We start from the raw sequence: 27,988 nt of genomic DNA on the forward strand, positions 1-27,988 counted from the left end.
TCTCTGTGTGAGTCTATGGGTTTCTGTGTGAGTCTATGGGTCTCTGTGTGAGTCTATGGGTTTCTGTGTGAGTCTACGGGTCTCTGTGTGAGTCTATGGGTCTCTGTGTGAGTCTGTGGGTCTCTGTGTGAATCTATGGGTCTCTGTGTGAGTCTATGGGTCTCTGTGTGAGTCTATGGGTTTCTGTGTGAGTCTACGGGTCTCTGTGTGAGTCTATGGGGCTCCGACAAGGGGCGTGGAGTGAGGGGTGGGGTCACGTGACGTATTAGCTCCGCCCACGAGGCCTAGCTCCGTGCGAAGCCTAAACTGAGAAAGTCTCATATAGGCACAGACATCGCCAGTTTACACAAAGACACACACACATAGACACACACATAGACACACACAGAGACACACACAGAGACACACACAGAGACACACACAGAGACACACACATAGACACACACAGAGACAACGACACACACAGAGACAACGACACACACAGAGACAACGACACACACAGAGACAACGACACACACAGACACACACACACAGACTCACACACACAGACTCACACAGAGACAACGACACATAGAGAGAGGCACACATAGACACACAGACAAAGACACAGAGAGAAAGACACAGAGACACACACATAGACACATAGACACACACATAGACAGGCACACATAGACACACACAGACAAAGACACACACAGACAAAGACACACACAAAGACACAGAGAGACACAGACACACACACAGACAAAGACACACACAGACAAAGACACACACAGACAAAGACACACACAAAGACACAGAGAGACACAGACACACAGACAAAGACACACACAGACAAAGACACACACAGAGAGACACAGACACACACAGACAAAGACACACACAGAGAGACACACAGACAGACAAGGGGTAGGCGCTGCTCCATCCGCACATCCGGCCCAGCCAGAGTCGGTGAGAGTCTTAAAGAGTGAAACTCGCTCTATGGATGTCTATGGGTCTCTGTGAGTCTAAGAGTGAAACTCGCTCTATGGATGTCTGTGGGTCTCTGTGAGTCTAAGAGTGAAACTCGCTCTATGGATGTCTGTGGGTCTCTGTGAGCCTAAGAGTGAAACTCGCTCTATGGATGTCTATGGGTCTCTGTGAGTCTAAGAGTGAAACTCGCTCTATGGATGTCTATGGGTCTCTGTGAGTCTAAGAGTGAAACTCGCTCTATGGATGTCTGTGGGTGTCTGTGAGTCTAAGAGTGAAACTCGCTCTATGGATGTCTATGGGTCTCTGTGAGTCTAAGAGTGAAACTCGCTCTATGGATGTCTATGGGTCTCTGTGAGTTTAAGAGTGAAACTCGCTCTATGGATGTCTGTGGGTGTCTGTGAGTCTAAGAGTGAAACTCGCTCTATGGATGTTGTGAGTCTCTGAGTCTAAGAGTGAAACTCGCTCTATGGATGTCTGTGGGTCTCTGTGAGTCTAAGAGTGAAACTCGCTCTATGGATGTTGTGAGTCTCTGAGTCTAAGAGTGAAACTCGCTCTATGGATGTCTGTGGGTCTCTGTGAGTCTAAGAGTGAAACTCGCTCTATGGATGTCTATGGGTCTCTGTGAGTCTAAGAGTGAAACTCGCTCTATGGATGTCTATGGGTCTCTGTGAGTCTAAGAGTGAAACTCGCTCTATGGATGTCTGTGAGTCTCTGTGAGTCTAAGAGTGAAACTCGCTCTATGGATGTATGTGGGTGTCTGTGAGTCTAGTGAAACTCGCTCTATGGATGTCTGTGGGTCTCTGTGAGTCTAAGAGTGAAACTCGCTTTATGGATGTCTGTGGGTCCCTGTGAGTCTAAGAGTGAAACTCGCTCAATGGATGTCTGTGGGTCTCTGTGAGTCTAAGAGTGAAACTCGCTCTATGGATGTCTATGAGTCTCTGTGAGTCTAAGAGTGAAACTCGCTCTATGGATGTCTATGAGTCTCTGTGAGTCTTAAAGAGTGAAACTCGCTCTATGGATGTCTGTGGGTCTCTGTGAGTCTAAGGGTGAAACTCGCTCTATGGATGTCTGTGAGTCTCTGTGAGTCTTAAAAAGTGAAACTCGCTCTATGGATGTCTGTGGGTCTCTGTGAGTCTTAAAAAGTGAAACTCGCTCTATGGATGTCTATGGGTCTCTGTGAGTCTAAGAGTGAAACTCGCTCTATGGATGTCTGTGAGTCTCTGTGAGTCTAAGAGTGAAACTCGCTCTATGGATGTCTGTGGGTCTCTGTGAGTCTAAGAGTGAAACTCGCTCTATGGATGTCTATGAGTCTCTGTGAGTCTTAAAAAGTGAAACTCGCTCTATGGATGTCTATGGGTCTCTGTGAGTCTTAAAGAGTGAAACTCGCTCTATGGATGTCTGTGGGTCTCTGTAAGTTTATCTCTGTGAGTTTGTCTTTGTGATTTTGTCTCTGTGATTTTGTCTTCGTGAGTTTATCTCTGTGAGTTTATCTCTGTGAGTTTGTCTCTGTGAGTTTGTCTCTGTGAGATTGTCTCTGTGAGTTTGTATTTGTGAGTTTGTCTTTGTGAGTTTGTCTCTGTGAGTTTGTCTCTGTGAGTTTGTATTTGTGAGTTTGTCTTTGTGAGTTTGTCTCTGTGAGTTTATCTCTGTGAGTTTATCTCTGTGGGTTTGTCTTTGTGAGTTTGTCTCTGTGAGTTTGTCTCTGTGAGTTTGTCTTTGTGAGTTTATCTCTGTGAGTTTGTCTTTGTGATTTTGTCTCTGTGATTTTGTCTTCGTGAGTTTATCTCTGTGAGTTTATCTCTGTGAGTTTGTCTCTGTGAGTTTGTCTCTGTGAGTTTGTCTCTGTGAGTTTGTATTTGTGAGTTTGTCTTTGTGAGTTTGTCTCTGTGAGTTTATCTCTGTGAGTTTATCTCTGTGAGTTTATCTTTGTGAGTTTGTCTCTGTGAGTTTGTCTCTGTGAGTTTGTCTTTGTGAGTTTGTCTCTGTGAGTTTGTCTTTGTGAGTTTGTCTCTGTGAGTTTATCTCTGTGAGTTTGTCTTCGTGAGTTTATCTCTGTAAGTTTGTCTTTGTGAGTTTGTCTCTGTAAGTTTATCTCTGTGAGTTTGTCTCTGTGAGTTTGTCTTTGTGAGTTTGTCTGTAAGTTTGTCTTTGTAAGTTTGTCTTTGTGAGTTTGTCTCTGTAAGTTTGTCTCTGTGAGTTTGTCTCTGTAAGTTTGTCTTTGTGAGTTTGTCTCTGTGAGTTTGTCTTTGTGAGTTTGTCTCTGTGAGTTTGTCTTTGTGAGTTTGTCTTTGTGAGTTTGTCTCTGTGAGTTTGTCTTTGTGAGTTTGTCTCTGTGAGTTTGTCTCTGTGAGTTTGTCTTTGTGAGTTTGTCTTTGTGAGTTTGTCTTTGTGAGTTTGTCTTTGTGAGTTTGTCTTTGTGAGTTTGTCTCTGTGAGTTTGTCTCTGTGAGTTTATCTCCGTGAGTTTGTCTTTGTGAGTTTGTATTTGTGAGTTTATCTCTGTGAGTTGTTTATCTCTGTAAGTTTGTCTCTATAAGTTTGTCTTTGTGAGTTATTTATCTCTGTGAGTTGTTTATCTCTGTGAGTTGTTTATCTCTGTGAGTTTATCTCTGTGAGTTTGTCTTTGTGAGTTGTTTATCTCTGTGAGTTTGTCTTTGTGAGTTGTTTATCTGTGAGTTGTTTATCTCTGTAAGTTTGTCTCTGTGAGTTTGTCTTTGTGAGTTGTTTATCTCTGTGAGTTTGTCTTTGTGAGTTGTTTATCTCTGTGAGTTGTTTATCTCTGTGAGTTTGTCTTTGTGAGTAGTTTATCTCTGTGAGTTGTTTATCTCTGTGAGTTTGTCTTTGTGAGTAGTTTATCTCTGTGCGAGTGTCTGGGTTGAGTTCGCCACGGACGCTATCGAAGTTGGCCGTGATGATGATGATGATGGTGCTTATTAAGGTAGTGATGGTGTTGATGGTGATGTTAACAATGTTGAGTGGTGGTGATGATGAAAGTGATGTTCATGTTGATGTTTGTGACAATGTTGACCACGGATGAGCACGGTTGGCTATGTTGATGACGATGATGTTGATGGTGTTAGTGATTAAGTTAGTTATGATATTGGTATGCTGGTGATGAAGTTGGTGATGGTGTGAATGATGATGTTAGCATGTTGGTGTTGATGTGAGTGATGATGATAATGTGAGTGATGATGATGATGTGAGTGGTGATGATGAAGATGTGAGTGATGATGATGATGATGTGAGTGATGATGATGATGTGAGTGATGATGATGTGAGTGATGATGATGTGAGTGATGATGATGTGAATGATGATGATGTGAGTGATGATGATGTTAGCATGTTGATGATAAATGTGAGTGATGGTGTGAGTGATGGTGTGAGTGATGATGATGATGATGTGAGTGATGATGATAATGAAGTGAGTGATGATGATGTGAGTGATGATGATGTGAGTGATGTAAGTGATGATGATGTGAGTGATGATGATGATGATGTGAGTGATGATGTTGATGTAAGTGATGATGTGAGTAATGATGATGATGTGAGTGATGATGATGTGAGTGATGATGATGATGTGAGTGATGATGATGATGATGTGAGTGATGATGTGAGTGATGATGATGATGATGTAAGTGATGATGTGAGTGATGATGATGATGTGAGTGATGTAAGTGATGATGATGTGAGTGATGATGATGTGAGTGATGATGATGATGTAAGTGATGATGTGAGTGATGATGATGATGTAAGTGATGATGTGAGTGATGATGATGTGAGTGATGATGATGTGAGTGATGATGATGATGTAAGTGATGATGTGAGTGATGATGATGATGTAAGTGATGATGTGAGTGATGATGATGATGTGAGTGATGATGATGATGTGAGTGATGATGATGTGAGTGATGATGATGTGAGTGATGATGATGATGTAAGTGATGATGATGATGTGAGTGATGATGATGTGAGTGATGATGATGTGAGTGATGATGATGATGTAAGTGATGATGTGAGTGATGATGATGTGAGTGATGATGATGATGTGAGTGATGATGATGTGAGTGATGATGATGATGTAAGTGATGATGATGATGTGAGTGATGATGATGTGAGTGATGATGATGATGTAAGTGATGATGTGAGTGATGATGATGTGAGTGAGTGATGATGATGTGAGTGATGATGATGATGTAAGTGATGATGTGAGTGATGATGATGATGATGTAAGTGATGATGATGATGTGAGTGATGATGATGATGTAAGTGATGATGTGAGTGATGATGATGATGATGTAAGTGATGATGATGATGTAAGTGATGATGTGAGTGATGATGATGTGAGTGATGATGATGTAAGTGATGATGTGAGTGATGATGATGATGTGAGTGATGATGTTGGCGCCCCCAGGGTGCCATGAACGCTCTCTCAGCGCTCCCCATGGTCGAGCTGCCCCGCTACGAGCCGCCCCCCCCCTGGATCCCCAAGCGGGAGGTGAGCCCCAGGGGGTCGAGGTCACGAGGTCACGAGGTCACGAGCTGCGGGTCACGTAGGTCAGGATGATGGGTCAGGATGAGGGATACGATTGGCGCGTGCGTGTGTGTGTGTGTCTGTGTGTGTGTGTCTGTGTGTGTGTCTGTGTGTGTGTGTGTCTGTGTGTGTGTGTCTGTGTGTGTGTCTGTGTCTGTGTGTGTGTCTGTGTGTGTGTCTGTGTGTGTCTGTGTGTGTGTCTGTGTGTCTGTGTGTATGTCTCTGTGTGTCTCTGTGTGTGTGTGTCTGTGTGTGTGTCTCTGTGTGTCTCTGTGTGTGTGTGTCTGTGTGTGTGTCTATGTGTGTGTGTCTGTGTGTGTGTGTCTGTGTGTGTCTGTGTGTGTGTCTGTGTCTGTGTGTGTCTGTCTGTGTGTGTCTGTCTGTGTGTGTCTGTGTGTGTCTGTGTGTGTCTGCGTGTCTGTGTGTATCTGTCTGTGTGTGTGTGTCTGTGTGTCTTGTGTGTGTGTGTCTGTGTGTGTGTGTCTGTGTGTGTGTCTTTGTGTGCGTCTGTGTGTGCGTGTGTCACAAATCCTTGAAAGATCTGGGCAAGGTCCCATCGGTGAGCTCCACCGGCGGGCAAGGCTGCGTTGGCTGGGTCATGTAGCCCGCATGCCCAGCCACCGCATGCCTAAACAGCTTTTGTTCGGCCGGATCGAGGGGGCTAAACGGGCGCGGCACGGGCTAGAGAAGAGATGGAGTGATGTGGTACAGGAGGACGTGGAGCTGAGTGGACTTGCCGATGACTGGTACCAGCGGTGTCAAGATCGGCCTCTGTGGAGGAGGCTCGTGAAGGATGCTACTGGGCAGTTGGAGGCAGTCGCCCTCCAACAACAACGGAGGGCGGAGGAGCGACGCTCACAACAACGAGCGGAGCGCCGGGTGGCTAAAGCAAAGCAAGTTGGCACAGTAGGGGGCACAGGTGGTGCATCAGCCAGTCATCTCAGTCACTCGAACCGTGGCACCTGGGTCTGCCCCGTGACCTACTGCCAGCGGGCGTTCGACACTTCACGTGGCCTCAAGGTGCACATAGCCTGGCACAAGCGTCGTGGTGACGTCACCGCTACTTAGTAGTTCATTTATTTATTTAGTTCATAGTTCATTTATTTGGTATAGCCCTGTGTGTGTCTGTGTGTGTGTGTGTGTCTGTGTGTGTGTCTAGTGGGGAGCGGTAGTGTAGCGGTTAGCGCTACGCTGCGCTACGAACCTGGCGACCCGGGTTCGATTCCCGCTCACGGCCAACACCAGTGACGATTATCTGAACCGGTCCCGGGCCTCACCTAGGTCGACTCAGCCTCGAATGAGTACCTGGTGCGGTGGATAAAAACATCGCCACTGGGGAGACTAAGGCGGTCGGGCGTGGTGCTGGCCACCCACCCCCTCGTGTACCGTTCCGGCGTTCATAGGTGCTCGCTAACAGCACTTGCCCCTACAGTCTGTTAAGGCTACACGGGGGATCTTTGTCTTCTCTTTTTACTGTTTCCCGTGTCCCCGTGTCCTGTCTTATCGTGTCCTCACGTTTCCGTATCCCCATGTGTCCACGTGTCCCTCGTGTCTCCGTCCCCATGTGTCCACGTGTCCCTCGTGTCTCCGTCCCCATGTGTCCACGTGTTCCTCGTGTCTCCGTCCCCATGTGTCCACGTGTCCCTCGTGTCTCCGTCCCCATGTGTCCACGTGTCCCTCGTGTCTCCGTCCCCATGTGTCCACGTGTCCCTCGTGTCTCCGTCCCCATGTGTCCACGTGTCCCTCGTGTCTCCGTCCCCATGTGTCCACGTGTCCCTCGTGTCTCCGTCCCCATGTGTCCACGTGTCCCTCGTGTCTCCGTCCCCATGTGTCCACGTGTCCCTCGTGTCTCCGTCCCCATGTGTCCACGTGTCCCTCGTGTCTCCGTCCCCATGTGTCCACGTGTCCCTCGTGTCTCCGTCCCCATGTGTCCACGTGTCCCTCGTGTCTCCGTCCCCATGTGTCCACGTGTCCCTCGTGTCTCCGTCCCCATGTGTCCACGTGTCCCTCGTGTCTCCGTCCCAATGTGTCCACGTGTCCCTCGTGTCTCCGTCCCCATGTGTCCACGTGTCCCTCGTGTCTCCGTCCCCATGTGTCCACGTGTCCCTCGTGTCTCCGTCCCCATGTGTCCACGTGTCCCTCGTGTCTCCGTCCCCATGTGTCCACGTGTCCCTCGTGTCTCCGTCCCCATGTGTCCACGTGTTCCTCGTGTCTCCGTCCCCATGTGTCCACGTGTCCCTCGTGTCTCCGTCCCCATGTGTCCACGTGTTCCTCGTGTCTCCGTCCCCATGTGTCCACGTGTTCCTCGTGTCTCCGTCCCCATGTGTCCACGTGTCCCTCGTGTCCCCATGTGTCCACGTGTCCCTCGTGTCCCCATGTGTCCACGTGTCCCTCGTGTCTCCGTGTCCCCCGTGTCCCCATGTGTCCACGTGTCCCTCGTGTCTCCGTGTCCCCCGTGTCCCCATGTGTCTTCATCACTCACGTCCCGTGTTCCTGCGTCTTCCTGCATCCCCGTGTCCCCGTCTCTCCTGTGTCCCCATGTCCCTGTGTCTCCTGTGTCTCTCTCGTGTCTCTCGTGTCTCTCGTGTCTCTCATTTCCCTGTGTCTCCCGTGTCTCCCGTGTCTCTCTCGTGTCTCTCGTGTCTCCCATGTCCCTGTGTCTCCCGTGTCTCCCGTGTCCCCCACGTCTCTGTGTCTCCCGTGCCCCCCATGTCTCCCGTGTGTCCTCCATGTCCCTGTGTCTCCCGTGTCCCCTGTGTCTCCCGTGTGTCCCGTGTCCCCTGTGTCTCCCGTGTGTCCCGTGTCCCCTGTGTCTCCCGTGTCCCCCACGTCTCCCGTGTGTCCCGTGTCCCCGGTGTCTCCCGTGTGTCCCCCATGTCTCCCGTGTGTCCCGTGTCCCCCATGTCCCTGTGTCTCCCGTGTGTCCCGTGTCCCCCATGTCTCCCGTGTCCCCTGTGTCTCCTGTGTCTCCTGTGTCTCCCGTGTGTCCCGTGTCCCCTGTGTCTCCCGTGTCCCCCATGTCTCCCGTGTGTCCCGTGTCCCCTGTGTCTCCCGTGTGTCCCGTGTCCCCTGTGTCTCCCGTGTGTCCCCCATGTCTCCCGTGTCTCCCGTGTCCCCCGTGTCCCCCATGTCTCCCGTGTGTCCCGTGTCCCCTGTGTCTCCTGTGTCCTCCATGTCCCTGTGTCTCCCGTGTGTCCCGTGTCCCCTGTGTCTCCCGTGTCCCCCATGTCTCCCGTGTGTCCCGTGTTCCCCATGTCTCCCGTGTCCCCATGTCTCCCGCGTCTCCCTCAGAGGTTGCGTCACCCCGATTACAACAACGACCTCAACCGCTTCCTCCCACGCACTGTGCACCTCCTGAAGCCTCCGGGTGGGCAGGTACGGAGACACGGGGAGACACGCGGAGACACGGGGAGACACGGGGAGACACGGGGAGTCACGGGGAGACACGGGGAGACACGGGGAGACACGGGGAGTCACGCGGAGACACGGGGAGACACGCGGAGACACGCGGAGACACGGGGAGTCACGGGGAGACACGGGAAGTCACGGGGAGACACGGGGAGACACGGGGAGACACGGGGAGACACGGGGAGACACGGAGAGTCACGGGGAGTCAACGCGGAGACACGGGGAGACACGCGGAGACACGGGGAGTCACGGGGAGTCACGGGGAGACACGGGGAGTCACGGGGAGTCACGGGGAGACACGGGGAGAGAGGAGTCACGGGGAGTCACGGGGAGTCACGGGGAGACACGGGGAGTCACGGGTAGTCATGCGGAGACACGGGGAGTCACGGGGAGACACGGGGAGAGAGGAGACACGGGGATTAACGGGGAGACACGGGGAGTCACGCGGAGACACGGGGAGTCACGGGGAGACACGGGGAGACACGGGGAGACACGCGGAGACACGAGGGAGATGAGGGTAGACCCGGGGAGACACGGGCCCGGGCAGAGCCACTTTAACCGCCGCTCAAGTCAAGTTTACAGCCCCTCTCTCAGTGTCTCTCTCCCCTCCCTCCCTCCCTCCCTCCCTCCCTCCCTCCCTCCCTCCCTCCCTCCCTCCCTCCCTCCCTCCCTCCCTCCCTCCCTCCCTCCCTCCCTCCCTCCCTCCCTCCCTCCCTCCCTCCCTCCCTCCTTCCCCTCCCTCCCTCCCTCCCTCCCCTCTCCTCCCTCTCCTCCCTCTCCTCCCTCCCCTCTCCTCCCTCCCCTCTCCTCCCTCCCTCCCCTCTCCTCTCCTCCCTCCCTCCCCCCCTCCCTCCCTCCCTCCCTCCTTCCCCTCCCCTCCCCTCCCTCCCTCCCTCCCTCCCCCTCCCTCCCCCTGCCACCACAGTTGGGGTTTAACATCCGCGGGGGGCGAGCGTCCCAGCTGGGGATCTACATCTCCAAGGTGTGCCTGCAGTGCCGGGCGTGCAGCCACGCACTGCCTCACTCATCCTGAAGATGATTCACTGATGATAGCTAGGATTCACTGACGATAGCTAGGATTCACTTACGATAGCTAGGATTCACTTACGATAGCTAGGATTCACTGACGATAGCTAGGATTCACTGACGATAGCTAGGATTCACTTACGATAGCTAGGATTAACTGACGATAGCTAGGATTCACTGACTATAGCTAGGATCCACTGACGATAGCTAGGATTCACTTACGATAGCTAGGATTCACTGACGATAGCTAGGATTCACTGACGATAGCTAGGATTCACTTACGATAGCTAGGATTCACTTACGATAGCTAGGATTCACTTACGATAGCTAGGATTCACTTACGATAGCTAGGATTCACTTACGATAGCTAGGATTCACTTACGATAGCTAGGATTCACTTACGATAGCTAGGATTCACTGACGATAGCTAGGATTCACTTACGATAGCTAAGATTCACTGACGATAGCTAGGATTCACTTACGATAGCTAGGATTCACTGACGATAGCTAGGATTCACTGATAGCTAGGATTCACTGACGATAGCTAGGATTCACTTACGATAGCTAGGATTCACTTACGGTAGCTAGGATTCACTGACGATAGCTAGGATTCACTTACAATAGCTAGGATTCACTGATGATAGCTAGGATTCACTGACGATAGCTAGGATTCACTTACTATAGCTAGGATTCACTTACGGTAGCTAGGATTCACTTACGGTAGCTAGGATTCACTTACGATAGCTAGGATTCACTAACGATAGCTAGGATTCACTGACGATAGCTAGGATTCACTGACGATAGCTAGGATTCACTGACGATAGCTAGGATTCACTGACGATAGCTAGGATTCACTGACGATAGCTAGGATTCACTTACAATAGCTAGGATTCACTGACGATAGCTAGGATTCACTGACGATAGCTAGGATTCACTTACGATAGCTAGGATTCACTGACGATAGCTAGGATTCACTGACGATAGCTAGGATTCACTGTCGATAGCTAGGATTCACTGACGATAGCTAGGATTCACTGACGATAGCTAGGATTCACTTACGATAGCTAGGATTCACTGACGATAGCTAGGATTCACTGACGATAGCTAGGATTCACTTACAATAGCTAGGATTCACTGACGATAGCTAGGATTCACTGACGATAGCTAGGATTCACTTACGATAGCTAGGATTCACTGACGATAGCTAGGATTCACTGTCGATAGCTAGGATTCACTTACGGTAGCTAGGATTCACTTACGATAGCAAGGATTCACTGACGATAGCTAGGATTCACTGACGATAGCTAGGATTCACTGACGATAGCTAGGATTCACTTACGATAGCTAGGATTCACTGACGATAGCTAGGATTCACTCACGATAGCTAGGATTCACTCACGATAGCTAGGATTCACTGACGATAGCTAGGATTCACTTACGGTAGCTGGGATTCACTGACGATAGCTAGGATTCACTTACGGTAGCTAGGATACACTTACGGTAGCTAGGATTCACTTACGATAGCTAGGATTCACTTACGATAGCTAGGATTCACTGACGATAGCTAGGATTCACTTACGATAGCTAGGATTCACTTACGATAGCTAGGATTCACTTACGATAGTTAGGATTCACTTACGGTAGCTAGGATTCACTTACGATAGCTAGGATTCACTTACTATAGCTAGGATTCACTTACAATAGCTAGGATTCACTGACGATAGCTAGGATTCACTTACGATAGCTAGGATTCACTTACGATAGCTAGGATTCACTTACGATAGCTAGGATTCACTGACGATAGCTAGGATTCACTTACGATAGTTATGATTCACTTACGGTAGCTAGGATTCACTGACGATAGCTAGGATTCACTGACGATAGCTAGGATTCACTGACGATAGCTAGGATTCACTTACAATAGCTAGGATTCACTGACGATAGCTAGGATTCACTGACGATAGCTAGGATTCACTGACGATAGCTAGGATTCACTGACGATAGCTAGGATTCACTTACAATAGCTAGGATTCACTGATGATAGCTAGGATTCACTGACGATAGCTAGGATTCACTTACTATAGCTAGGATTCACTTACGGTAGCTAGGATTCACTGACGACAGCTAGGATTCACTGACGATAGCTAGGATTCACTGACGATAGCTAGGATTCACTCACGATAGCTAGGATTCACTCACGATAGCTAGGATTCACTGACGATAGCTAGGATTCACTGACGATAGCTAGGATTCACTTACGATAGCTAGGATTCACTTACGATAGCTAGGATTCACTGACGATAGCTAGGATTCACTGACGATAGCTAGGATTCACTTACGATAGCTAGGATTCACTGACGATAGCTAGGATTCACTTACGATAGCTAGGATTCACTGACGATAGCTAGGATTCACTGACGATAGCTAGGATTCACTTACGATAGTTAGGATTCACTTACGATAGCTAGGATTCACTTACGATAGCTAGGATTCACTTACGATGGCTAGGATTCACTGACGATAGCTAGGATTCACTTACGATAGTTAGGATTCACTTACGGTAGCTAGGATTCACTGACGATAGCTAGGATTCACTTACGATAGCTAGGATACATTTACGATAGCTAGGATTCACTTACAATAGCTAGGATTCACTGATGATAGCTAGGATTCACTTACGATAGCTAGGATTCACTTACGATAGCTAGGATTCACTTACGATAGCTAGGATTCACTGACGGTAGCTAGGATTCACTGACGATAGCTAGGATTCACTGACGATAGCTAGGATTCACTTACGATAGCAAGGATTCACTGACGATAGCTAGGATTCACTGACGATAGCTAGGATTCACTGACGATAGCTAGGATTCACTGACGATAGCTAGGATTCACTTACGATAGCTAGGATTCACTGACGATAGCTAGGATTCACTGACGATAGCTAGGATTCACTGTCGATAGCGAGGATTCACTGACGATAGCTAGGATTCACTGACGATAGCTAGGATTCACTTACGATAGCTAGGATTCACTGACGATAGCTAGGATTCACTTACGATAGCTAGGATTCACTGACGATAGCTAAGATTCACTGACGATAGCTAGGATTCACTGACGATAGCTAGGATTCACTTACGATAGCTAGGATTCACTGACAATAGCTAGGATTCACTGACGCTAGGATTCACTTACGATAGCAAGGATTCACTTACGATAGCTAGGATTCACTGACGATAGCTAGGATTCACTGACGATAGTTAGGATTCACTGACGATAGCTGGGATTCACTGATGATAGCTAGGATTCACTTACGATAGCTAGGATTCACTGACGATAGTTAGGATTCACTGACGATAGCTGGGATTCACTTACGATAGCTATGATTCACTTACGATAGCTAGGATTCACTGACAATAGCTAGGATTCACTGACAATAGCTAGGATTCACTGACGATAGCTGGGATTCACTTACGATAGCTAGGATTCACTGACAATAGCTAGGATTCACTGACAATAGCTAGGATTCACTGACGATAGCTGGGATTCACTGACGATAGCTAGGATTCACTTACGATAGCTAGGATTCACTGACAATAGCTAGGATTCACTGACGATAGCTGGGATTCACTGACGATAGCTAGGATTCACTTACGATAGCTAGGATTCACTGACGATAGCTAGGATTCACTGACGATAGCTAGGATTCACTGACGATAGCTAGGATTCACTGGCGATAGCTAGGATTCACTTAGGATAGCTAGGATTCACTGACGATAGCTAGGATTCACTGTCGATAGCTAGGATTCACTGGCGATAGCTAGGATTCACTGACGATAGCTAGGATACACTTGCGATAGCTAGGATTCACTTAGGATAGCTAGGATTCACTGACGATAGCTAGGATTCACTGTCGATAGCTAGGATTCACTTACGATAGCTAGGATTCACTGACGATAGCTAGGATTCACTGACGATAGCTAGGATTCACTTACGGTAGCTAGGATTCACTTACGATAGCTAGGATACACTTACACGTTACAAGTCTACACGTTACCCACAAGTCCACACACTACCCACCAGTCTACACATACCCACAAGTCAACACGTTACCCACAATTCCCCACGTTACCCACCAGTCCACACGTTACCCACAATTCCACACGTTACCCACAATTCCCCACGTTACCCACAAGTCTACACGTTACCCACAAGTCCCCACGTTACCCACAAGTCCACACGTTACCCACAAGTCCACACGTTACCCACAAGTCAACACGTTACCCACAAGTCAACACGTTACCCACAAGTCCACACGTTACCCACAAGTCCCCACGTTACCCACCAGTCTACACGTTACCCACAAGTCCACACGTTACCCACAAGTCCACACGTTACCCACAAGTCCACACGTTACCCACAAGTCCCCACGTTACCCACAAGTCCACACGTTACCCACAAGTCCACACGTTACCCACAAGTCCACACGTTACCCACAAGTCCACACGTTACCCACAAGTCCACACGTTACCCACAAGTCAACACGTTACCCACAAGTCCACACGTTACCCACCAGTCTACACGTTACCCACAATTCCCCACGTTACCCACAAGTCCACACGTTACCCACAATTCCCCACGTTACCCACAAGTCCCCACGTTACCCACAAGTCCACACGTTACCCACAAGTCCACACGTTACCCACCAGTCCCCACGTTACCCACCAGTCAACACGTTACCCACAAGTCCACACGTTACCCACAAGTCCACACGTTACCCATCAGTCAACACGTTACCCACAAGTCCACACGTTACCCACAAGTCCACACGTTACCCACAAGTCATCACGTTACCCACAAGTCAACACGTTACCCACAAGTCCACACGTTACCCACAAGTCCACACGTTACCCACAAGTCCACACGTTACCCACCAGTCAACACGTTACCCACAAGTCCACACGTTACCCACAAGTCTACACGTTACCCACAAGTCCACACGTTACCCACAAGTCCACACGTTACCCACAAGTCATCACGTTACCCACCAGTCCACACGTTACCCACCAGTCAACACGTTACCCACAAGTCCACACGTTACCCACAATTCCCCACGTTACCCACAATTCCCCACGTTACCCACAAGTCCACACGTTACCCACAATTCCCCACGTTACCCACAAGTCCACACGTTACCCACAAGTCCACACGTTACCCACAAGTCCACACGTTACCCACAAGTCCACACGTTACCCACAATTCCACACGTTACCCACCAGTCAACACGTTACACACAAGTCAACACGTTACCCACAAGTCCACACGTTACCCACAAGTCCACACGTTACCCACAAGTCCACACGTTACCCACAATTCCACACGTTACCCACCAGTCAACACGTTACCCACAAGTCCACACGTTACCCACAAGTCCACACGTTACCCACAAGTCCACACGTTACCCACAAGTCCACACGTTACCCACAAGTCCACACGTTACCCACAAGTCCACACGTTACCCACAAGTCAACACGTTACCCACAAGTCCACACGTTACCCACAAGTCCACACGTTACCCACAAGTCCACACGTTACCCACAATTCCACACGTTACCCACCAGTCCACACGTTACCCACAAGTCCACACGTTACCCACAAGTCCACACGTTACCCACAAGTCCACACGTTACCCACCAGTCAACACGTTACCCACAAGTCCACACGTTACCCACAAGTCCACACTTTACCCACAAGTCCACACGTTACCCACAAGTCCACACGTTACCCACAATTCCCCACGTTACCCACAAGTCCACACGTTACCCACCAGTCCACACGTTACCCACAAGTCAACACGTTACCCACAAGTCCACACGTTACCCACAAGTCCAGACGTTACCCACAATTCCACACGTTACCCACAAGTCCACACGTTACCCACAAGTCTCCCCCCACCGCCCCCCCACCGCTCCCCCCCCCCACCGCTCCCCCCCCACCGCTCCCCCCCCACCGCTCCCCCCCCCACCGCTCGCCCCCCCACCGCTCCCCCCCCCACCGCCCCCCCACCGCTCGCCCCCCCACCGCCCCCCCCACCCCAGGTCCTGCGGGGATCGGACGCGGAGCGCGTGGGGCTGAGGGAGGGTGACCAGGTGCTGGCCGTCAACGCCGTCGACTTCCAGGACATTGAGCATGCCAAGGTGAGGCACGGGGGGGGCACGGGGGGGGGCACGGGGGGGGGCACGGGGGGGGGCACGGGGGGGGGCACGGGGGGGGCACAGGGGGGGGCACAGGGGGGGCACGGGGCGGGCACAGGGGGGGGCACGGGGGGGGCACGAAGAGTTGGGGACGGGACACTTGGACCAAAAGGATGTGGGAAAATATTGTTCCTCTCCCCCCACCCCCCACCCCCCCATCCCCCACCCCTCACCCACCCCCACCCCTTGCCGCCAGGCTGTGGAGGTGCTCAAGTCCTCCACTGAAATCACCATGCGGGTTCGCTTCTTCCCTTACGGTGTGACGCGCACACACACACATACACGCACACACACGCGCACACAGGCACACACACGCACACACACGCACACACACGCGCACACACGCACACACACGCACACACACACGCACGCACACACAGGCACACACGCACATAACAACAACAACCGCCATTCGCCACTTAGTGGTGGTGACGTCACCACGACGCTTGTGCCAGGCCATGTGCACCTTGAGGCCACGTGAAGTGTCGAACGCCCGCTGGCAGGAGGTCACGGGGCAGACCCAGGTGCCACGGGTCGACTGACTGAGATGAGTGGCTGATGCACCACCTGTGACCCCTACTGTGCCAACCTGCTGTGCTTTAGCCACCCGGCGCTCCGCTCGTTGTTGTGAGCGTCGCTCCTCCGCCCTCCGTTGTTGTTGGAGGGCGACTGCCTCCAACTGCCCAGTAGCGTCCTTCACGAGCCTCCTCCACAGAGGCCGATCTTGACACCGCTGGTACCAGTCATCGGCAAGTCCACTCAGCTCCACGTCCTCCTGTACCACATCACTCCATCTCTTCTCTAGCCCGTGCCGCGCCCGTTTAGCCCCCTCGATCCGGCCGAACAAAAGCTGTTTCGGCATGCGGTAGCTGGGCATGCGGGCTACATGACCCAGCCAACGCAGCCTTGCCTGCCAGAGGAGCTCACCGATGGGACCTTGCCCAGATCTTTCAAGGATTTGTGAGCTCCTCACACAATCCAGTCTGGTTAAACCCAAGATGGATCGTGGGCAGGCCAGCCTAAATGTTTCTAACCGGCGAAGATGTTCCATTAGGGGGGTCCACGTTTCGCAAGCGTAGAGAAGGGAGGGAATGACCGTGGCCGAGAAGACCTGAAGCTTAGTGCGGAGCGACAGACCAGGTAGCTTCCACACAGCGTTACGCAACCGATGAAAAGATATTGCCGCTTGACTGATTCGGAGTGAGACCTCTGCTGTTAAACTGGAGCCGGTCATAAGCACACTGCCCAGGTATGGGAAACTCTCCACTCTCTCCACAACTACCCTATCACTGATAGGGAGTTGTGGGGGTGGAGTGTCCGAAGGTTCAAAATACCCAGGCAGGTGCTTAGTTTTGGTGGAGCTGATGGTAAGGCCCCATCTCTTAGTGGCATGCTCCAGTCTCAGCAGCGTCTCCAACTCCTCCTCTGAATGAGCAGCTTTTACCAAATCATCGGCATACATAACGTGGTTGAGCAATAGGGAGCCATCCCTTGACCGCACCCGGGCATCGATCAGCCTCCCATTATATCTGTACCATATGGAGATTCTCCCGGTACAGCTATTGAAGGCTTAACGAACTACGTGGTCAAAATAGATGTTAAATAATGTGGGAGCCAGAGGACATCCCTGTCGCACCCCAAGGTGTACAGGGAATGGCTCTGACTCCCGGCCACATAGTTTTACCCGGGCCCGCTCACCATCATGAAGGTCCTTAATGATCGTGAGCAGATGGTCAGGGACTCCAAAAGCACGAAGAACAACCCAGAGCCCAGGCCTACTGATGGTATCATAGGCCTTGACCAGGTCAATAAAGCAGAGTTGTAGGTCTTGCTGGAATTCCCTACACCTCTGCTGTAGCAGACGGACAGAAAATATGGCATCTGTGCAGGACCACCCTTTCCTGAAACCGCATTGGGGCTCCGCAAGCCTCTCCTCAGCATGCCTGGCAAGGCGATGTTGAATAATCCTTGCCAGGACCTTTCCCGGCACACTGAGGAGTGAGATGCCCCTGTAGTTGTTACAGTCTGTGCGGTCCCCCTTCTTAAAGAGGGGGACCACCAGGGCATCCTTCCAATCCTACGGAACCCGTCCAGTGGTCCAGACTGTTGTTATGATGTCATATAGGGCAGTCTGTGCACAAACGCCGCCCTCCCTCAGCATTTCGCTTGGGAGATCATCTCTGCCCGGTGCCTTTCCTGGTCTCAGACTCCGGATCGCCTTCAGTACTTCCTCAACAGATGGCACCTCAGCCAGCCACTCGCAGGTACTAACAAACACACACACACACACGTACTAACACACACACTCGCCCCCCCTCCCCCCCACCTCGTTCCATTCCAGGGTTCCGCCGGCAGACGGAACGCAACACGTGAGGGGTCAGCGTGACCCCGTGATGACCCCGTGATGACCCCGTGACGACCCCGCGACGACCCCGCGACGACCCCGTGACGACCCCGTGACGACCCCGCGACCAGCTCGCAAATACTTGTGGTTAAAATTTTATTCGGCGCTTTGAACGTTAACTTTTGTGTGTGTGGTGGAGGAGCGACGGAGGGAATGAGTTCACATCAACTGCGTGGAGAATAACGCGGAGAATGAGTTGATGTCACCGCAGGGAGCGAGTTGGTGTGTGGTGGGGGATGTGTGTTGAACTTCTTTCGCTCCGTACGTAGCCAACCGTGCTAATCGTAGACGTGAACTACGTGCATAGGGGAGTAACATCAGGAATGAATGAACTGCGTGTGGCAGAATGACGTCGCGAATGAGTTTGTTCCCTCTGGATTTAGTGAAGGACTTGATCCCAAATAAAACAATGGCGATCTCGTCTCGTTCTCCCCGTCTCGTCTGCATCGCGTTCCTCGCCTGTTCCGTCTCGTTCCTCGCCTGTTCCGTCTCGTTCCTCGCTTGTTCCGTCTCGTTCCTCGCTTGTTCCATATCGTTCCTCGCCTGTTCCGTCTCGTTCCTCGCCTGTTCCGTCTCGTTCCTCGCCTGTTCCGTCTCGTTCCTCGCCTGTTTCGTCTCGTTCCTCGCTTGTTCCGTCTCGTTCCTCGCCTGTTCCGTCTCGTTCCTCGCCTGTTCCGCCTCGTTCCTCGCCTGTTCCGTCTCGTTCCTCGCTTGTTCCGTCTCGTTCCTCGCTTGTTCCGTCTCGTTCCTCGCCTGTTCCATCTCGTTCCTCGCCTGTTCCGTCTCGTTCCTTGCCTGTTCCGTCTCGTTCCTCGCCTGTTCCGTCTCGTTCCTCGCTTGTTCCGTCTCGTTCCTCGCCTGTTCCGTCTCGTTCCTCGCCTGTTCCGTCTCGTTCCTCGCCTGTTCCGTCTCGTTCCTCGCCTGTTCCGTCTCGTTCCTCGCCTGTTCCGTCTCTTTCCTCGCCTGTTCTGTCTCGTTCCTCGCTTGTTTTATCTGGTTCCTCGCTTGTTCCATATCGTTCCTCGCCTGTTCCGTCTCGTTCCTCGCCTGTTCTGTCTCGTTCCTCGCCTGTTCTGTCTCGTTCCTCGCTTGTTTTATCTGGTTCCTCGCTTGTTTTATCTGGTTCCTCGCTTGTTCCATCTCGTTCCTCGCTTGTTTTATCTGGTTCCTCGCTTGTTCCGTCTCGTTGCTCGCTTGTTCCGTCTCGTTCCTCGCCTGTTCCGTCTCGTTCGTCGCCTGTTCCGTCTCGTTCCTCGCTTGTTCCGCCGACGATGTTAAAGTTAGTGTTGATAATTCTGAATGTAGACAATGATGATGACGGTCGATGTCGGTCTAACCTCCAGTCCAGCGACACTTTGCTCCCGTCCGATAACATCTCCCATCACACACCTGATGATGGTTTACACACCTGATGATGATTGCTTGTGTTGCAGTCGAAACGTCGTGGTAATTGTATTGTTTTATATTTTTATTATTTTATTGTTTACCCTCTACGTGGTGACTTTACCGAAAGACCCAGGAATATCGATCTCCCATCACCTTAGGCATCGCCCCTCCCCTCTCGAGTCCCGCTGGCCCCCCCCAGAATCCCCGGGCCCCGTGGACTGAGGGGGAGCGGCCCCCCCTTCATCATCCCCGACGCCCTTCTGCCCGCCTCTGAGATACGAGTCACGTGAAACCTGGAGGGAGAAACCGACGAACCCCGGTTAGGGTCCCACCACGGGGGCGGGGGCTGGGGGGAGGCGGGGGGGGCAGGGGGGGGGGCAGGGGGGGGGGCTGGGGTGGTGATGTTGCCGCTACCCACTGCCGTGGGTTGAGTGATTTGCGGGAGATTTCTCAGCAGCGGGGGAACATGTTTTTGTTTTGTCTGTCCCACTCCAGTTCCACCGTGGGTGTGGGTTTAGCTGTGGCAGGTGGGGGGGGGGGGGGGAGCGGTCAAGCCCTGCACTATCGTGTACACTTCACACGTACACTCACACACTCGTGTACACTTCTACACTCACACTCTCGTGTACACTTCACACGTACACTCACACACTCGTGTACACTTCGTCACTCACACTATCGTGTACACTTCGTCACACTGCACGCTCACGTACACTTCGTCACGCACTCTGCTCGCTCGTGTACACTTCGTCACACAGACGAAGACGCGGTAGCTCTGTGATGTCTACTTCAGCGGGGCCGTTGTGTGTGGGCCAGAGCGACACTGCTAGAATAAGGTAACTCAGAGGTAGCTTTGTGATGTCCACTTCCGGATGTCGCTTACAAGACGAAGGGGTCTCTGGGGGTAGCTGGGGGGTAGCTCTGGGGGTAGCTCTGGGGGTAGCTGGGGGGTAGCTCTGGGGGTAGCTGGGGGTAGCGCTGGGGGTAGCTGGGGGTCTCTGGGGGTAGCTGGGGGTAGCTCTGAGGGTAGCTGGGGGTAGCTGGGGGTCTCTGGGGGTAGCTGGGGGTCTCTGGGGTTAGCTGGGGGTCTCTGGGGGTGGCTGTGGGGGTAGCTCTGGGGGTAGCTGGGGGTAGCTGGGTGTAGCTGGGGGTAGCTCTGGGGGTAGCTCTAGGGGTAGTTCTGGAGGTAGCTCTGGGGGTGGCTGTGGGGGTGGCTCTGGGGGTGGCTCTGGGGGTAGCTCTGGGGGTGGCTGTGGGGGTAGCTCTGGGGGTAGCTGAGTGTAACTGGGGGTCTCTGGGGGTAGCTGGGGGTAGCTCTGGGGGTGGCTGTGGGGGTGGCTCTAGGGATGGCTCTGGGGGTAGCTCTGGGGGTGGCTCTGGGGGTAGCTGGGGGTCTCTGGGGGTGGTTCTGGGGGTAGCTGGGGGTCTCTGGGGGTAGCTGGGGGTCTCTGGGGGTGGCTATGGGGGTAGCTCTGGGGGTCTCTGGGGGTAGCCGGGGGTAGCTGGGGGTCTCTGGGGGTGGCTCTGGGGGTAGCTCTGGGGGTGGCTCTGGGGGTAGCTGGGGATGGCTCTGGGGGTAGCTCTGGGGGTAGCTCTGGGGGTGGCTCTGGGGGTAGCTCTGGGGGTAGCTCTGGGGGTAGCTGAGTGTAACTGGGGGTCTCTGGGGGTAGCTGGGGGTAGCTCTGGGGGTGGCTGTGGGGGTGGCTCTGGGGGTGGCTCTGGGGGTAGCTCTGGGGGTGGCTCTGGGGGTAGCTCTGGGGGTGGTTCTGGGGGTAGCTGGGGGTCTCTGGGGGTAGCTCTGGGGGTCTCTGGGGGTAGCCGGGGGTAGCTGGGGGTAGCTGGGGGTCTCTGGGGTTAGCTCTGGGGGTGGCTGGGGGTAGCTGGGGGTCTCTGGGGTGGATCTGGGGGTGGCTCTGGGGGTAGCTCTGGGGGTAGCTGGGGGTGGCTCTGGGGGTGGCTGTGGGGGTAGCTCTGGGGGTGGTTCTGGGGGTCTCTGGGGGTAGCTCTGGGGGTAGCTCTATGAAAGTGGGGGTCCCACTTTGGCGGCAGGGGGGGCTCCAGAAGACAACTCACCGGCCCACGGACAGCTTGGCCCCCTCCCCCGCGGCTCGCGTCTTGGCGACCCCCCTGGCGAGACCCCCGATCTCCCGGGCCCCCTCAACCGCGTCCGGGGGTCTCCGCAGGGCGAACCCAGAGCCCACTCCCCCCCAACCGGCCCACGCCTGAGCCGGGGTGGCGAGGCTCCACCTCCTGGGGCCGCGGGGCCCAGGGGGTGGAGCCTCGCGGGGCCCTGGGGGTGGAGCCTCGCGGGGCCCTCCCCCTCGCGGGGCCTCCCCGGGGTCCCCGCCCGGCACCGCCGCCCCCCGCCGCCGAGGGGGCGGGGGGAGTCTGCGGCAGGCGGAGTCCGGCAAGGGGAGCCAGAGGAGCGATGGGGCCGGGGTGACTCTGTTCAGGGGGGCGGGGGGAGGGTGAGTGTGGGGGTGAGTGCGGGGTGAGTGAGTGTGGGGTGAGTGTGGGGTGAGTGTGGGGTGAGTGTGGGGTGAGTGTGGGTGAGTGTGGGGTGAGTGAGGGGTGAGTGCGGGGTGAGTGTGGGGTGAGTGTGGGGTGAGTGTGGGGTGAGTGCGGGGTGAGTGAGGGGTGAGTGTGGGGTGAGTGCGGGGTGAGGGGTGCGGGGTGAGTGAGGGGTGAGTGTGGGGTGAGTGTGGGGTGAGTGAGAGGTGAGTTGTGGGTGAGTGTGGGGTGATTGAGGGGTGAGGGAGGGGTGAGTGCGGGGTGAGTGCGGGGTGAGGGGTGAAGGGTGAGTGAGGGGTGAGTGTGGGGTGAGTGTGGGGTGAGGGAGGGGTGAGTGAGGGGTGAGTGTGGGGTGAGTGCCGGGTGAGTGAGGGGTGAGTGAGGGGTGAGGGGTGAGTGAGGGGTGAGTGTGGGGTGAGTGAGGGGTGAGTGTGGGGTGATTGAGGGGTGAGTGCGGGGTGAGTGCGGGGTGAGGGGTGAGTGAGGGGTGAGTGCCGGGTGAGTGAGGGGTGAGTGAGGGGTGAGTGTGGGGTGAGTGCGGGGTGAGTGCGGGGTGAGGGGTGAGTGAGGGGTGAGTGCCGGGTGAGTGAGGGGTGAGTGAGGGGTGAGTGTGGGGTGAGTGAGGGGTGAGTGAGGGGTGAGTGAGGGGTGAGGGGTGAGTGAGGGGTGAGTGAGGGGTGAGGGGTGAGTGTGGGGTGAGTGAGCAGTGAGTGAGCGGTGAGTGAGGGGTGAGTGTGGGTGAGTGAGTGGTGAGTGAGTGGTGAGGGGTGAGTGAGGGGTGAGTGAGGGGTGAGTGAGGGGTGAGTGAGGGGTGAGTGTGGGGTGAGTGAGTGGTGAGGGGTGAGGGGTGAGTGAGGGGTGAGTGAGGGGTGAGTGTGGGTGAGTGTGGGGTGAGTGAGTGGTGAGGGGTGAGGGGTGAGTGCGGGGTGAGTGCGGGGTGAGTGCGGGGTGAGTGCGGGGTGAGTGTGGGGTGAGTGAGGGGTGAGTGGGGTGAGTGTGGGGTGAGTGAGGGGTGAGTGAGCGGTGAGTGTGGGGTGAGTGAGCGGTGAGTGAGCGGTGAGTGAGAGGTGAGTGTGGGGTGAGTGTGGGGTGAGTGTGGGGTGAGTGTGGGGTGAGTGTGGGGTGAGTGAAGGTGAGTGTGGGGTGAGTGAGGGGTGAGTGTGGGGTGAGTGAGGGGTGAGTGTGGGGTGAGTGAGTGGTGAGTGAGTGGTGAGTGCGGGGTGAGTGCGGGGTGAGTGCAGGGTGAGTGAGAGGTGAGTGGTGAGTGAGGGGTGAGTGAGGGGTGAGTGAGGGGTGAGTGAGTGGTGAGGGGTGAGTGCGGGGTGAGTGCGGGGTGAGTGAGGGTGAGTGCGGGGTGAGTGAGGGGTGAGTGAGGGGTGAGTGTGGGGTGAGTGTGGGGTGAGTGTGGGGTGAGTGTGGGGTGAGTGAGGGGTGAGTGAGGGGTGAAGGGTGAGTGAGGGGTGAGTGAGGGGTGAGTGTGGGGTGAGTGAGGGGTGAGTGTGGGGTGAGTGAGGGGTGAGTGTGGGGTGAGTGAGGGGTGAGTGTGGGGTGAGTGAGGGGTGAGTGTGGGGTGAGTGAGGGGTGAGTGAGGGGTGAGTGTGGGGTGAGTGAGGGGTGAGTGTGGGGTGAGTGAGGGGTGAGTGTGGGGTGAGTGTGGGGTGAGTGAGGGGTGAGTGTGGGGTGAGTGTGGGGTGAGTGAGGGGTGAGTGTGGGGTGAGTGAGGGGTGAGTGTGGGGTGAGTGAGGGGTGAGTGTGGGGTGAGTGACGGGTGAGTGTGGGGTGAGTGAGGGGTGAGTGTGGGGTGAGTGAGGGGTGAGTGTGGGGTGAGTGAGGGGTGAGTGTGGGGTGAGTGAAGGTGAGTGTGGGGTGAGTGAAGGTGAGTGTGGGGTGAGTGAAGGTGAGTGTGGGGTGAGTGAGGGGTGAGTGTGGGGTGAGTGAGTGGTGAGTGAGTGGTGAGTGAGTGGTGAGTGAGGGGTGAGGGGTGAGTGCGGGGTGGGTGCGGGGTGAGTGAGGGGTGAGTGTGGGGTGAGTGAGGGGTGAGTGAGGGGTGAGTGTGGGGTGAGTGAGGGGTGAGTGTGGGGTGAGTGAGGGGTGAGTGTGGGGTGAGTGAGGGATGAGTGAGGGGTGAGTGAAGGTGAGTGTGGGGTGAGTGAAGGTGAGTGTGGGGTGAGTGAGGGGTGAGTGTGGGGTGAGTGAGTGGTGAGTGAGTGGTGAGGGGTGAGTGAGGGGTGAGTGAGGGGTGAGTGTGGGGTGAGTGAGTGGTGAGTGAGGGGTGAGTGTGGGGTGAGTGAGTGGTGAGTGAGTGGTGAGTGAGGGGTGAGTGAGGGGTGAGTGCGGGGTGAGTGCGGGGTGAGTGAGGGGTGAGTGTGGGGTGAGTGAGAGGTGAGTGAGTGGTGAGTGAGGGGTGAGGGGTGAGTGAGAGGTGAGTGTGGGTGAGTGTGGGTGAGTGTGGGTTATTGCGGGGTGAGTGCGGGGTGAGTGAGGGTGAGTGTGGGGTGAGTGAGAGGTGAGTGAGGGGTGAGTGTGGGGTGAGTGAGGGTGAGTGAGGGGTGAGTGTGGGTGAGTGTGGGGTGAGTGACGGGTGAGTGAGGGGTGAGTGAGGGGTGAGTGTGGGGTGAGTGAGCGGTGAGTGTGGGGTGAGTGAGCGGTGAGTGTGGGGTGAGTGAGCGGTGAGTGTGGGGTGAGTGAGGGGTGAGTGTGGGGTGAGTGTGGGGTGAGTGTGGGGTGAGTGAGGGGTGAGTGTGGGGTGAGTGTGGGGTGAGTGTGGGGTGAGTGTGGGGTGAGTGAAGGGTGAGTGAGGGGTGAGTGTGGGGTGAGTGTGGGGTGAGTGTGGGGTGAGTGAAGGGTGAGTGAGGGGTGAGTGTGGGGTGAGTGAGGGGTGAGTGTGGGGTGAGTGTGGGGTGAGTGAGGGGTGAGTGTGGGGTGAGTGAGGGGTGAGTGTGGGGTGAGTGAGGGGTGAGTGTGGGGTGAGTGAGGGGTGAGTGTGGGGTGAGTGAGGGGTGAGTGTGGGGTGAGTGAGGGGTGAGTGTGGGGTGAGTGAGGGGTGAGTGTGGGGTGAGTGAGGGGTGAGTGTGGGGTGAGTGAGAGGTGAGTGAGTGGTGAGTGAGGGGTGAGGGGTGAGTGAGGGGTGAGTGTGGGTGAGTGTGGGTTATTGCGGGGTGAGTGCGGGGTGAGTGAGGGTGAGTGTGGGGTGAGTGAGAGGTGAGTGAGGGGTGAGTGTGGGGTGAGTGAGGGTGAGTGAGGGGTGAGTGTGGGGTGAGAGAGGGTGAGTGTGGGGTGAGTGACGGGTGAGTGTGGGGTGAGTGAGGGGTGAGTGAGGGGTGAGTGTGGGGTGAGTGAGCGGTGAGTGTGGGGTGAGTGAGCGGTGAGTGTGGGGTGAGTGAGGGGTGAGTGTGGGTGAGTGTGGGGTGAGTGTGGGGTGAGTGTGGGGTGAGTGTGGGGTGAGTGAGGGGTGAGTGTGGGGTGAGTGTGGGGTGAGTGAGGGGTGAGTGTGGGGTGAGTGAAGGGTGAGTGAGGGGTGAGTGTGGGGTGAGTGAGGGGTGAGTGTGGGGTGAGTGAAGGGTGAGTGAGGGGTGAGTGTGGGGTGAGTGAGGGGTGAGTGTGGGGTGAGTGAGGGGTGAGTGTGGGGTGAGTGAGGGGTGAGTGTGGGGTGAGTGAGGGGTGAGTGTGGGGTGAGTGAGGGGTGAGTGTGGGGTGAGTGAGGGGTGAGTGTGGGGTGAGTGAGGGGTGAGTGTGGGGTGAGTGTGGGGTGAGTGAAGGTGAGTGTGGGGTGAGTGAGGGGTGAGTGTGGGGTGAGTGAGAGGTGAGTGAGGGGTGAGTGTGGGGTGAGTGAGGGTGAGTGAGGGGTGAGTGTGGGGTGAGAGAGGGTGAGTGTGGGGTGAGTGACGGGTGAGTGTGGGGTGAGTGAGGGGTGAGTGAGGGGTGAGTGTGGGGTGAGTGAGCGGTGAGTGTGGGGTGAGTGAGCGGTGAGTGTGGGGTGAGTGAGGGGTGAGTGTGGGTGAGTGTGGGGTGAGTGTGGGGTGAGTGAGGGGTGAGTGAGGGGTGAGTGTGGGGTGAGTGTGGGGTGAGTGAGGGGTGAGTGTGGGGTGAGTGAAGGGTGAGTGAGGGGTGAGTGTGGGGTGAGTGAGGGGTGAGTGTGGGGTGAGTGAAGGGTGAGTGAGGGGTGAGTGTGGGGTGAGTGAGGGGTGAGTGTGGGGTGAGTGTGGGGTGAGTGAGGGGTGAGTGTGGGGTGAGTGAGGGGTGAGTGTGGGGTGAGTGAGGGGTGAGTGTGGGGTGAGTGAGGGGTGAGTGTGGGGTGAGTGAGGGGTGAGTGTGGGGTGAGTGAGGGGTGAGTGTGGGGTGAGTGAGGGGTGAGTGTGGGGTGAGTGAGGGGTGAGTGTGGGGTGAGTGAGAGGTGAGTGAGTGGTGAGTGAGGGGTGAGGGGTGAGTGAGGGGTGAGTGTGGGTGAGTGTGGGTTATTGCGGGGTGAGTGCGGGGTGAGTGAGGGTGAGTGTGGGGTGAGTGAGAGGTGAGTGAGGGGTGAGTGTGGGGTGAGTGAGGGTGAGTGAGGGGTGAGTGTGGGGTGAGAGAGGGTGAGTGTGGGGTGAGTGACGGGTGAGTGTGGGGTGAGTGAGGGGTGAGTGAGGGGTGAGTGTGGGGTGAGTGAGCGGTGAGTGTGGGGTGAGTGAGCGGTGAGTGTGGGGTGAGTGAGGGGTGAGTGTGGGTGAGTGTGGGGTGAGTGTGGGGTGAGTGAGGGGTGAGTGTGGGGTGAGTGAGGGGTGAGTGAGGGGTGAGTGTGGGGTGAGTGTGGGGTGAGTGAGGGGTGAGTGTGGGGTGAGTGAAGGGTGAGTGAGGGGTGAGTGTGGGGTGAGTGAGGGGTGAGTGTGGGGTGAGTGAAGGGTGAGTGAGGGGTGAGTGTGGGGTGAGTGAGGGGTGAGTGTGGGGTGAGTGTGGGGTGAGTGAGGGGTGAGTGTGGGGTGAGTGAGGGGTGAGTGTGGGGTGAGTGAGGGGTGAGTGTGGGGTGAGTGAGGGGTGAGTGTGGGGTGAGTGAGGGGTGAGTGAGGGGTGAGTGTGGGGTGAGTGAGGGGTGAGTGTGGGGTGAGTGTGGGGTGAGTGAAGGTGAGTGTGGGGTGAGTGAAGGTGAGTGTGGGGTGAGTGAGGGGTGAGTGTGGGGTGAGTGAGGGGTGAGTGTGGGGTGAGTGAGGGGTGAGTGTGGGGTGAGTGAGGGGTGAGTGTGGGGTGAGTGAGGGTGAGTGTAGGGTGAGTGAGGGGTGAGTGTGGGGTGAGTGAGGGGTGAGTGTGGGGTGAGTGTGGGGTGAGTGAGGGGTGAGTGATGGGTGAGTGTGGGGTGAGTGAGGAGTGAGTGCGGGGTGAGTGCGGGGTGAGTGAGGGGTGAGTGATGGGTGAGTGAGGGGTGAGTGATGGGTGAGTGAGGGGTGAGTGCGGGGTGAGTGCGGGGTGAGTGAGGGGTGAGTGATGGGTGAGTGAGGGGTGAGTGAGGGGTGAGTGAGGGGTGAGT

The 27,988-nt window shown here is 54.9% G+C and overlaps 2 protein-coding genes across 5 annotated transcripts in view; one reads left to right on the forward strand and one right to left on the reverse strand.

Annotated features, from left to right (window-relative positions):
* The first annotated feature begins 247 nt into the window (after positions 1-247).
* PDZD11 (PDZ domain containing 11) lies at positions 248-19,015 on the forward strand. Its single transcript, XM_032976884.2, has 7 exons — positions 248-951; positions 5,383-5,466; positions 8,794-8,877; positions 9,836-9,892; positions 16,035-16,133; positions 16,387-16,447; positions 18,532-19,015. The coding sequence occupies exons 2-7, from the start codon at positions 5,389-5,391 to the stop codon at positions 18,561-18,563; spliced, it is 411 nt and encodes a 136-aa protein (XP_032832775.1). The 5' UTR covers positions 248-951; positions 5,383-5,388; the 3' UTR covers positions 18,564-19,015.
* LOC116955663 (uncharacterized) overlaps positions 18,677-27,988 on the reverse strand; it is a 36,461-nt gene continuing 27,149 nt past the window's right edge. For all 4 annotated transcript variants that reach the window (XM_076053433.1, XM_076053435.1, XM_076053436.1 and 1 more), the window contains exons 4-5: positions 22,054-22,425; positions 18,677-20,273 (exon numbers count right to left, since the gene is read on the reverse strand). In XM_076053433.1, coding sequence (XP_075909548.1) covers positions 20,135-20,273; positions 22,054-22,425 — 511 coding nt within the window. In that variant the 3' untranslated portion in view covers positions 18,677-20,134. The remainder of the gene's footprint in view (positions 20,274-22,053; positions 22,426-27,988) is intronic.

Source organism: Petromyzon marinus, chromosome 61 (genome assembly GCF_048934315.1).
Source record: "Petromyzon marinus isolate PM22_M1 ecotype Great Lakes invasive population chromosome 61, UKy_Petmar_22M1.pri1.0, whole genome shotgun sequence".
NCBI classification, from domain to species: Eukaryota; Metazoa; Chordata; class Hyperoartia; order Petromyzontiformes; family Petromyzontidae; genus Petromyzon; species Petromyzon marinus.

What these genes read in the sequence shown, in the direction of transcription:
- PDZD11 (XM_032976884.2), top strand. Translation starts at nt 5,389, where the DNA reads ATGAACGCTCTCTCAGCGCTCCCCATGGTCGAGCTGCCCCGCTACGAG. An exon ending in TGGGGATCTACATCTCCAAG is followed by an intron (nt 9,893 to 16,034) that starts GTGTGCCTGCAG and finishes CCCCCACCCCAG; the next exon opens with GTCCTGCGGGGATCGGACGC. An exon ending in GGTTCGCTTCTTCCCTTACG is followed by an intron (nt 16,448 to 18,531) that starts GTGTGACGCGCA and finishes GTTCCATTCCAG; the next exon opens with GGTTCCGCCGGCAGACGGAA.